This window comes from Periplaneta americana, chromosome 16, assembly GCF_040183065.1.
Source record: "Periplaneta americana isolate PAMFEO1 chromosome 16, P.americana_PAMFEO1_priV1, whole genome shotgun sequence".
In the NCBI taxonomy this organism is placed as follows: domain Eukaryota; kingdom Metazoa; phylum Arthropoda; class Insecta; order Blattodea; family Blattidae; genus Periplaneta; species Periplaneta americana.
This window is the reverse complement of record NC_091132.1, coordinates 136,427,645-136,439,675: the sequence shown is the minus strand read 5'-3', so window position 1 is coordinate 136,439,675 and position 12,031 is coordinate 136,427,645. Positions and strand designations below refer to the sequence as shown.

The 12,031-nt window shown below is 35.0% G+C and overlaps 1 protein-coding gene across 7 annotated transcripts in view; it reads right to left on the bottom strand.

Moving 5' to 3' along the window:
• LOC138691244 (carboxypeptidase D-like) overlaps positions 1 to 12,031 on the bottom strand; it is a 136,138-nt gene that overhangs the window by 66,844 nt on the left and 57,263 nt on the right. For 6 of the 7 annotated variants that reach the window (XM_069813065.1, XM_069813061.1, XM_069813060.1 and 3 more), the window contains exon 2: positions 10,821 to 11,039. The exons of the other annotated variant lie outside the window; for it this stretch is intronic. In XM_069813065.1, coding sequence (XP_069669166.1) covers positions 10,821 to 11,004 — 184 coding nt within the window. In that variant the 5' untranslated portion in view covers positions 11,005 to 11,039. The remainder of the gene's footprint in view (positions 1 to 10,820; positions 11,040 to 12,031) is intronic. 7 annotated transcript variants of the gene reach the window in all.

The following is a 12,031-nucleotide window of genomic DNA, read 5'->3' as shown; positions in this document are numbered from 1 at the left end:
GAAATATATTCATACTTACCCCATTATTGCACGTGGGTGCTCAATTATGTTCTTTCATGTCCTTCCAGTCAAAATACTAACAACAATACGACCTACCCCAGAGTTTTGCGTTATTTTGGATGCGAGTGTCGAAATACAATTTTAATATTTGATTGCTATTACTAGGTTTGAAACGGAATTGTAGCGGTTTTATCCGTATTTAGTTTAACTTTATTACTAGTGAACCATTTATTTGATTAATCGTTTGTCTTCGAAATAGGCCTACTTCTTATAAGCTACAGCTCATCGTCTTCTTGTATAAGCAGTAAGGACAGAATGAGCAGAAGTAAAGGATGCCGGTGTCGAAATACAGTTTTAATATTGTATTGCTATTTGTTTTTCACTGGGTCTGAAACGGAATTGTATTGGTTTTATCCGTATTTAGTTTAAGTACATTACCAGTGAACCATTTATTTTGTTTATGCCGGACGTTGTTACACATTTATGCATGAAAAAAAATGCTGCTAATTAACAAAACTATGGACTTAACTTCATAAAATTTACATGAAATATGATATATCAGTTGTCTTTTTCCTTTTGACATTGCAGTTATATGCAGCACATAAAACAGGCATGTTTTTTCTTCGTTTTTTTGTACTTCTTACCTCCGTTATACAACATTGTAAGCAGACGAATTTTTACAAAGGTGGGCGCTTAGCTCAGATCTGCCGTGTTTCGTGGTGGCACCGCAAAGAGCGCTGTACAGGACAACATGGCCACTCTATAGTTTTCTCTTTCTAACTCGTTGGTTGACATTCAGAGTCCGTGGATATACCAGAGTAGCGCAATCACCGAGTCGGCCGCCATTGTTATTCCTTTTCAACACGCTAGGGATAGGAATATTTAAAGTAAAACTCAGATATTTTTAATTTGAAGGGCAAAAACTTCTAAAGGATCTTCTTACATTTTAGAACATTATTGTCAGTCAACATATTAATGCATAAAAACTTTATTTAACAATTATTACAGCATAAATATACATTTAAATGTTCAACACACTCCTTCATAAACGTCACAGTTATAGGTATTACAGCAGCATGAACTTAATAAATTACAAGTAACAAATGAAAACAACAATGTTGCAAGTAAAATAACAATAAATCTAAACATTTACAACTGCATTCCTAGTGCAAACTCTCCGACTTCCGCATATAAGGAGACACTATGCTGAAATTTCTCGTTCATTAGTTTTAAGAGTTCACAACAATGAAATCAATAACTACCATGCTTACGAAGCTAGAGTCACCAAATTTTGATCACTGGTATATCTGATTAATAGTGACAAGTGTACAAAATTGCATGCGCCTATGATACGTGGTTTGCATTTTATTATTTTATTAAAATATTGAACCGCTTTATATAAAAAGTCGCTTGCACTACAATTGACATTATTCTTAAGTGATTTTCACTTATATGGCTCCTTACATACATGGAATCAAAGCTTACTATAAGGTTTTGCTGTAAAATTAATTAGTAAATTACTAGAATTTTTTTATTTAAAAAAAAATAAAAAAGTTAATAGTCATAAAAATTCCTAGTAATTTACCCATTCGCTGAACAGAAAATTCCAATAGTAATGTTTGTTCCAATGTATATAAAGAATGATATAAGTGAATATCAATGAAAAATAATGTAAATTGTGACGCAAGGGACTTTTTGAATTAAGCAATACACTATATAATTAAGTTATCGATAAAATGCAAACCACTTATCATAGAGAGAGACGAAATTTTCTACATGTGTTATTATCAACCAGATATACTAGTGATAAACATTTTGTGAGTTTAGCTTTAAAAATATGGAAGTTAGTAATTTCAATATAATGTCCCCAAGGACACACTGATGTGAGATTTTGTCATTTTTTGTAAAAAAAAATCGTTTCTTTGTTTTTATCTTTAAAAATTCATTTATGCTCTAAAGATGCCCTCTGCCAATTTTCATGACCATACGACCGGTCTATCAGCTGTTTAGGGTCACATTTTTAAAAGGCTGCGGGCTCTGACTGTTAATTTAAATTCTCCGTCCACGACCTCCACTCTGAATTCTTCGACCATTTTGGAAATTATGCTATATTTCATACATTATTTATTATATTAGATTTCCGATTGAGCCAGTGTAGCTTCTCGACTTCTCGAAATATTTCTTCATAGAATCCAACCTACTTCAAAGGCTGCTTTCCTTTAAAAGATATTCAGTTACAAAAGAGAGCACAACTCTTATCTAAAGGAAAATTCCACTTGTTGCTAGTAGCCATAACAACGTGTTTTCCTTGCTTTGTTTTTTGTTTGTGATACAAGAAATATTTGCAAGTTTCTAACAGTTTTATTGTTAGTGTTATAATAGTGTCTACAGTCCATAGTGATTTGTAAATAATATTTATTTATTATAGTGTTTTCATAAGATTACATAATTTTTTAGTCATCTTTATTTACTAGTGTAGGTTAGGTGTGCACAGCGTGGTAGTGTATATAAGGATAAGTTCTGTATGTAACATGCTAGTTCTATATGTTTCAAAATGCCTAGAAAATAAAAAAAGACAGAGACTTGGTTCATTATTATTATCCCAAACTTTTGAAGTCAATTTTCTCCACTTTAATATTTTGTAAATTTTGCATTGCTAAAAATGCTACTCTTTCTACTGATCCTGTACTATATGTATGATTTTTTGTAGAGGTTTCTGAATATGTTCTTTACAAAACTTACTATCAGTATTATACCTAACACTTTTTTTTGTTGTTTTTGTTTAATCAACTGTCCGAAGACAGGTTTGAACCTCATAAGTACCACCAATAAGGCATCACTCATGAGACAACTAGGCCAGGAGATAATGGGGTAGGGTGGCAAGTTTCTTTCCCCCTCCAATGCATACTTCGCCGATTAGCCACATATTCCACTAATCAGACTTCAGATGCTTACAAACAATTATTGTCCTTCCTCGGACACATATTTATTTTATTTATTTATTTATTCATTTGTTGATGAACATAACAGGCAAAGCCCAATTACAATTATCGTCAAGTGAGATGTACTGCTTGATTATATATATGGATATCAACCAGAAGAGGTATTTTTTTAATATTAATTTTTTACGCTCGAGTTGAATTTTACTGTTTTTGTACGTTTAGTGCATTAAATATATATATATATATATTAGTAAAATAAAGAGGAAAATTGTATAGTAAGTTTCGTTTCTGAAGGTCTGACACGTATGTAGACAAAAATTCTGGCCAAAATAGTAGCAATTTTTGAAAATCTAATTTTACACAATTTAAAATTACAAATTAAAGGTACAAAATTTCATAGATCTACCTAGGATAATTTAGAAAATTGAAATTTCACATCAATCTAACCTTAATAGGGTTTCTAGTTTCTACGGTCTTTGTATTTTCCAATCGAGCCAAACAATACAATCTTGTCTCAAGAATGAATTCAGAACTTCACAAATATATTGTCATTCTTGCAAATAACAAATAGGATTAAATTCAGAAATTCTTGATTTGAAAGGAAGAAGATTGTAAAAATTTGACACTGATCCTAATTGGTACGTGATTTTCACGTGTTTTATGTAGAAATATCATTGCTGAAACAACTTAAATTATAGATTATTTTTATAAAAATATTTTGGGGCCCAAATTTTGAAAAAAACAAATATCAAAATACAGTCATTCATTCATCTCACACTGTATGCTCGCTTAGGTAGCGGATCGTTCCTTTTTATATTTATAGTCACTTCTTTCCTTTTTCCTTATTTCTTTCACCTTGTCATAGAGAAAAAAATGTGCGCTTTTTTCAGTTCTCTGTGAACAGTTCTGAACACAGCAGCACTGCATTTTTTCGCATTTAAATTACATTCTTTCCCTATACAACTGTATACTGCATAGCGCGCGCTTGACTAACAATGGCGGATTTGTCGGCATTTGCCGGCTCAAACGATTGCGGTACTCTGGATATCCACGGACTCTGTTGACATTATTCTATTCAGCGGACGGTTCCAGGCAGGGGCGGCTCGTCCATAAGAGCTGTGGAGCTGCAGCACTCCCTGCTTTGACAGGAAAATAAAAATAATATTTATTTTAATTTTAGAAGAATTGTTACAGCTTTTATTGATAAATTGCTTTATATTTCATCTGACCGGGAATATGTACTATTATCTTATGCATAATCTTTTTGCGCGTCGACTGTATTGGAATTGACACTGCATTCAAAGTCGTGCTGGGATCTGCAGGGTTGTCAGCTCATAGAGAGCATGGATAAATATATAATTTTATCCATGTAGAGAGTGTGTCTTGCTTGGTCAGGGGGTAGAGAGGTGAGGGGAGGTGAGGCAGAGGGAAACTGCCGCTGTTTAAAACCCATATTTCGCTGCAGTTGTTGCAGAGCCAGGCAACAAGGGATCTTTCCTCTCCTCCCACACCGCTATTGTAATGCTGCGTCAAATGGATTCTCTGTTCCCTTGAAACTTAATGACAATTTTTATTTTCTTTTCACATACTTATTGTTGTAGAATCTTATCGAGTTAATATAACGAAATTAATATTCTCTTTTGCCTTATTATTATGTATATATCTAGCCTCCAGCAGAAGCTAATATTTGCCTTAACTCAAAATGATTGCACGAGTAGAATCCTTTTGATATAGCACGTAAAATACGAAAGAGACTGCTTTTCCAGTTTTAGAAAATTGTTGACCATCAGTATATCTGAGTGTTGCTTTGGTGTGACGTCTTAATATCGTAACTTAACCAGTGCAAATGTGCAAGCATGAGTGTGTGTGAATTACAGAATATTAATTCTATTTTTCCCTTGCGGAGAATATTGATGTAATGAAGTGAAATTAAAGGGTCGTCCGTTACCCGACTTAAATCTTACTTAAGCTTCATCCAGCCGAAATAGTGCATATATGTAAGGAAGTATAACAATGAAATTTACGCTAAGCATTTGTGGTTACGTGGATGTGAACAAAAAAAAATCTGTATTTTGTTTTCCTTGCCTCCTCTTCGGTGGTGATACTGCATGGACTAGGAGTGGTGTGACAGATTTAGGACATTTGCCCCTAAAAAGCAAAATGCACGAATCTTCGCAGTCTCACCTGAAAAATGTTGTTTCGTTGGCTATGTTACGCAACTCATACTGCTGTGCAATTAAATGAAACGAACAGAACAAACATTCTCAAACATAATCAAGAAGTGATAAAAAATCGTGAAATTATTAAAAAAAATTGATTGTATCAAATTTTGTGGCCAATATGAACTTCCCCTTAGGGGACATGATGAAAAAAAGATTCGAAGAACCCTGATGTGTTTCGTGGGTTGCTACAATTCGTGAGTAATCTAAACGAGCCTCTCAAAAATCATTTGGAACATACCACTGTTTAAGGTTATTCTAAGACAATTCAGAATGAACTGGTAGATTGTAAGTTAAGTGTCTGCCGATCTGAAATTCGGACTGAAATCGATGGTATTCGGTCAGCGCGTCTGGCCGCGAAACCAGGTGGCCCGGGTTCGATTCCCGGTCGGGGCAAGTTACCTGGTTGAGGTTTTTTCCGGGGTTTTCCCTCAACCCAATATGAGCAAATGCTGGGTAACTTTCGGTGCTGGACCCCGGACTCATTTCACGGGCATTATCACCTTCATCTCATTCAGACGCTAAATAACCAGAGATGTAGATAAAATGTCGTAAAATAACCTACTAAAAAAAATCGATGGTATTAGTTTTTCTTAGGGATTAGCAAATGGTCCCACAGACATCTCCCAACTAAGTCAGGAAGTTTTGGTTTTTCGATATGTAGTGCATTTATTTTTGTCCTATACTTATTAGTAATGGTATCAAGAAGTGAAATTTGTATGTACCGAAATCTACTGCAGCTCTCCCAATCCACAAGTTCACGAGCCGCCACTGGTTCCAGGTACTATTTATACAACTAAACACTGTTCATAACGACTGAAAAGAAAACTTTTTTTATTTTATAAATACGTACCGGTAATAACTAGAATTAATTATTAATACGAGATAAAATTGTGTTTTACACATAAATAGATGAAGTAGCACTTCACCTACTTCACCTGAATAACCGCCCCTGCTGGTATCTCATTAATGAATAACGCTACACAAGGTTGCCTCCAGTGGCGGTGCTAGAATTTGTGAAGCCATAGGCAAAACTATATTCAACAGAAATAGTCCCGGTAGTAATACTAGGAGGACCGGACCCGTCATTTTGCCGGGTACCACGGGTTTAGATAATTAATTAATGTATTACGGTATTAGACGATAACTTTTCATCCTATGACTCCTACGATTTACATACGACTTTTATTTTATCTTTGTGATGTATGATTCAAGAAAATATTGGATTTTTACGATCTTTCAGAAGAATGTTATAAGCAATTACTACTAGAGACCATCGCCCATCATTTTGACGGATGCCAAGTTTGATATCGGCCGTGGCTACACACCAGAAGAAATTTCTATTGTTGCAGCAAAGTTTAGATTTCATTTTGATCTCTACATTACAACGAAAACATAACACGGTGAACTTATAAAAATGATAACTCTCTTGGGAAGGTACCTATAACTCAATAAACAACACTGGAACTTTACCGTAAAAAGAACGAACCTTACTTGTCGGTCAGATGTTAACTGTGTTACTGTTTGTAACATATGTAAATATGGTTCATTAGAATTTATATTTAATGACAATATGAGGTTATTTTACATTCATTATTAAGTAATGGAATATTTATAAACTCTATAATTTAAAAAATATATACATTTATTGGCGTTGTATAAAGTGTTTTGAACATTATTTCAAATTTCATTTAACAATTTGTGATAATTATTTCAGTTTTATCATTATTTGTAATATTTCCTCGTTGTCGATCGAAATTGCGTGTGGAGCAGGAGAAACGGAAAGACGAGTTCAAAGAAAGCCGATCGAGTGAGACTGAGAAGGAAGAAATGAAGGAATGCATTGTTGCTTTGGAAGCTAGACTCTGATATCAATCATTATTATGTTCCATTAAGAATTAAAATAAATAAGAATGTGGAAAGAGAAGAAGAAATAACACGTAAATAAAATGAAACATAGGTATCTGATTGAAAAATCAAATTTTAAATAGTACTCGTAGACGCGAGGCCCTAGGTGGCAGCCTATTTCACCTTTATGTAGCGCCGCCTCTGATTGCCTTCCCATCAGCATTATTTCCCCTTTTCAGTTGTATCGGTGCACCTTTTGTATGAAACAATGTTTAATTTGGTGCTTGCGTACAAAGTTATTTTGGGTGGTTAAAATAAATGGGACATCTGTATACAGAGAGTCATAAAAATATTGGGAGAAACTTCGTGTGGCTGTAGGGGAAGACATTTTAAGTAATTTGAGATAGTGACTGTATATTCGCTGAAGACTCCTTTTGGCGCTAAATCATTGTAATCGTGCTAGTCTTTTACCACTGTAGACAGGCAAATTTGTATGCATTGAACTCTATAAAGAGTGGGGGTAATTAAACATGAGCCTCAGGGTTGCCAGATGTCCCGATTTAACGGGATATGTCCCGATTTTCATATAAAAAGCCCGTGTCCCGCTTCGATTAAAATTAACATCACTTGTATAATTTTATCTTTACTTAGTAACTATTTTCTTGTAGGCCTAAATAATTAAATTAAATTTATATTAAGTTTCTTAACAATGGAAGTTTATACATTGGAAAAAAAACTAATATTTTGGTAAGGTTTGTGACAGCGAATTCTGTGGTGAATTTGGTGAATATGACATTTCTAAACATTTAGAAAGAAAAAGAGACGTTAATTAGAATTGCATGACATAGAGAATGGAAAAAAAGCTTGTTGAAAATGCTAAGTCCAGTGATAAATATGTAGGAAGCTCTGAAAATATATGCTGTATGGATTTGGAGAAGTAATATGCTAAGTCACAAAATAAAAATGAATTTAGGTACAAATAAATTTTATATCATTGTTATCAATTAATAAGCATCGAAATTTAAGTATTTTGCCACATATGATGCCATCTTTTGGAATTTGTGCTTCACAATTAATAATAAACAGCTGGGGAAGTCTATGAGACAGAACTACTATTAAATCATTAAGTTAATAACTTGGCGTAACATATTGCCACAAGCCCTTCAGAAAGATGCCAAAGAAACGTGATGTAACTTACAGCCAGATATATATTGTTTGTACTTGGAAATCTCTACCTACAATATGTTGATTTTATTAAAATTGCAATTTTGAGATTCTTACTAGTTTCTTCACCTGCATATAAAGGAATAATTTTATTATTATTGTTATTATTATTATTATTATTATGATTATTATTATTACTGTACAGCCATGAAAATGTCAACTCTGTCCATATTCATATCACTCTTCCTTCAAGACAAAACGTAAGTACTGTATATGACGGAAAAAGGATATCCCTCCTTGGTAGGTATAAAATCTGGCAACCCTGATGAGCCTACTTGCTGTTTGCTGTAGTCTGAGTTGTGATCCTTTCGTGTTGGCAGTGTAGTCGTACATTGGTTGCATGTTGTTACAACATGGAGCGATTCACATGACGTAAGCTTCCCCATACATTACGTGCACGGGAAAGCCAGTAATAGTAGTTTATAGCATTTATCAACAGCGTTTCCCCCATAGGCTCCAACCGTGGCACAGAATGTTTGCTGTCCTTCATCAGTGGCCGCTTGATGAGATATCGTTTCGAGGACAATATGACAGTGGGTAACCCAGAGGATTATCTTCAGCCCAGACGTGGATGTTGTGGGCATTGAACGCACCTTTATGCCTGAAATACTCATCAGTTAACTGGGGTTTGCTGCACATTGCTCCAGAAACCAATGCGAAAACTCCACTCCGCAGAGAACGACTGCACCCTCTTTCTGTGGTATGGTTACAGCTGCTGCTCACGTAGAACACTAGAACTGTCCAAACCGATGAACGATCACGACCTACCACATAACCGACAGCACGAGTGTTTGAGGACTGGCTCTCTTCAACGTGAGGCAAAACATCTTCACATTGCACTAATCGCATTGTCTTTCGCTTGAACATTGCTATCAAGAAAGGTTTCCAATTAGGGTGCTGATCACAAAAATACGGGAGACTTGGTCACGACAAATTTTAGCGCAATTTTTTTAAGTGTGAAGTTGAGATTCATTAATAGAATGGTCTATATTAAATAATACAAAACTATATACCAGTATTTAATTATAATATAAATACGAGTTATGACACAACCTACTCAAAGCAATGTTATTCCAGTCTGTGAAAATAGCTATAAAATAGCAATTCAAGACACAACATCTGCAAGACCTAGCCTCAAGAACATCTAAGAAGCACTGGAGAGAGTCAAACTCTGAAAATACAATTCACTCAAGTGAAAGTGCAGTTGCACTCTTTCGTCTAACAACAGGGCATGATTTACTCTTCCGTTTTGGGATAATGGAGACACCATTCTGCAAATTGTGTACTAACTCTAACACAGAGATGGACCGACATCACTTTTCAGTATGTCCTAGCCTACAGTCATTCACAGAAGTGGAACGCAATTGGGAAGCCAGGAAGATATTTTTTCTATAAAATTGTTTTTTTTTTCTTAATGTTTGATCACTTGTTTTCTTTGAAGGTTAATGATTCTGTAATCAATTTACCAGATAGATAAATAAATGAATGAATAAGTAAATAAACATTTGAAAATATGCATGTTTCTTAGTTTTAACTTATTTGTATTTGCCGACTGTACAAGTTGCAGTGTCCAGTCGATCAGTTCTAGTGAAATGGAGTACACAAGAGCGGAATAAGCAGACCTGATTTTCGAATACGGAGGAGCCAATGGGAACAGTAGACAAGCTCACAGATTGTATAGGGTCAAGTGCCCACGTAGGAGACATCCGGCCCATAGTATTTTTCCACGACTGTTCCAAAAGTTAAGGGACGGAGGGCACGTGGTGCCAAATTACAATTCCATTTCCACACAAACTATTTTTGCTTATAACTTTCGACTCAGTTATTTCCGGACCATGGTTCCTTATCTCAAATTGATACATGTACCCTTCGCCATCATCCCTGATAGTTTGTAACACCAATTCGGAAACACCCTATATAGGGGCATTCCACTGTCACGTATGGGACAGTTGCTCACAATTTTGTTTTGAAATAATTACTTTAACAACCTTGTATTAATCGTACGACGCCGGGTTTTCACAGAAACTAATCTCTATACCTGTTCCATTATAATCATTTTCTACCTAAAAATTCATTTTAAAAGTTAACAGGACTTTTAACAACTGAAATTATCTTTCATCCAGGAAAGAGAAACTGATTAATCATGTGTATCCAAGTAATGTGCCGAACTTATGAATCACTTTGCTATTTTATTTGTTAGACAGTGCCTCACTTGTGAAGGTGTGTCTATATTGCACCAGGGTGATCTGACATAAATTTGACAAGAGGGAACGTAACTACCCCGCGAAAATTTACTTCAAACACCGCATTTCTTCAACATATTGTACTTTTCAGTCGAAGACTCGCAAGCGTTTGTACTCGTCTGTCTGATGTAGGAAGCCGATGCGCTAGCGGTCCAATAGGCCTAAATGGTGTTTCTTAAAAGAAATGTCTTCGTGTTTAGTTAGTACGAATCCTTTTTTCTTTCTTCTCTTTGTCTCTCAGTTTTCGTGATAGAAAAAAAACGGGTTTTCATCCATCTCTTGGATGGTCATGTTGTGCTTCAGCAATTCATAACAACAATTTTTAATTTGTTAAGTATACTTACTCAGCAATGATTCTCCAATGGAATAAAGATTTGTCATGTTTCGGTAAGTCTTCGAAATTTCCTGCATGTACTGCGTAAGGGCACTATGATTGTGATACTGGAAGTCAAGTGCAGAGACAACATAACAGCCCATTAGTAAGTACAAGCAAGTCAACAGCCATAGCTGCTTGCTACCAGTTTCCATTGTTCATTGGTAAGGACCACCACTGTGACATCAGGCTGAAAGAGAAAGAAACACGAACATCAAACACACTAATGGAACTGACGGAGGGAATCCTGAAGGAGGAGCTAGACATTTCCTTTTTCCAAACAAACAGCGAAAATAGCGAAAAACTAAAACTTATAAATAGTTTAGACTTAATTTTAAAAACCTTTGATACTACAGAGATCATAAATAAATTATTAAACTTTGAAAGACTCATTACGCCATGTTTGCAGTTTTTCTTGAAAAAAAATTAATGCGTTCCGCACACCATTCTCTCTTTCGCATCTTAAAAGATCCCAGGAGGCACCAACGTGGAGGTGAGGAGAGTGGATTTGACTAGGCCCGAAATTCACCGTAAGAGTTAAATATCAGTTTTATCAGGGTTTTTGACCTGATCAGAGACCAGGAAATCCCAATTAGCCTTTGCCCCCGAAGACAAGATGAGTTTGTAAATTAAATTCTCTTCTCTTTTCAATTAGTTGCCGAAGGTTGAAATATTGTATGTATGTATTTATTCACACTGCAAATTGGTATATACCCGGTGGCAGTTGTTTTCACACACTAGATAATGTTCATCACTAAGCGCGGTCTTTTTATAAAATTTTGGCTACTACTTATTTACATCATAAATGTCATTCGCTGTTACCATTTTAATAGTGACTTTACTTTTTGCGTTAGCATGAATGCATTGATGTTACATTATTCCTTATAAAGTATAGATGACGACTGATTTAACTGTTGATTTCCGACTTATGGTTATTTAACGAAAAATCTTTGTTTTGGGCTTTTCTACTATCCCTAGAAGTTTGAGTATGAACTTTTGCAACACACTGTATAATGAGGCCTGTATTACGTAGTGAAAAATGTCCTGTACCAAAGTGCCCAGAAAATTATGCCAAGGTGATCGTAATGAATTTAATAATTGAATTATTATTAATTAAATGTAAAGTTCATCAAACGTAATAAGTACAAAGTTATTGTTTGCTTCGATTTCACTACATGAAAA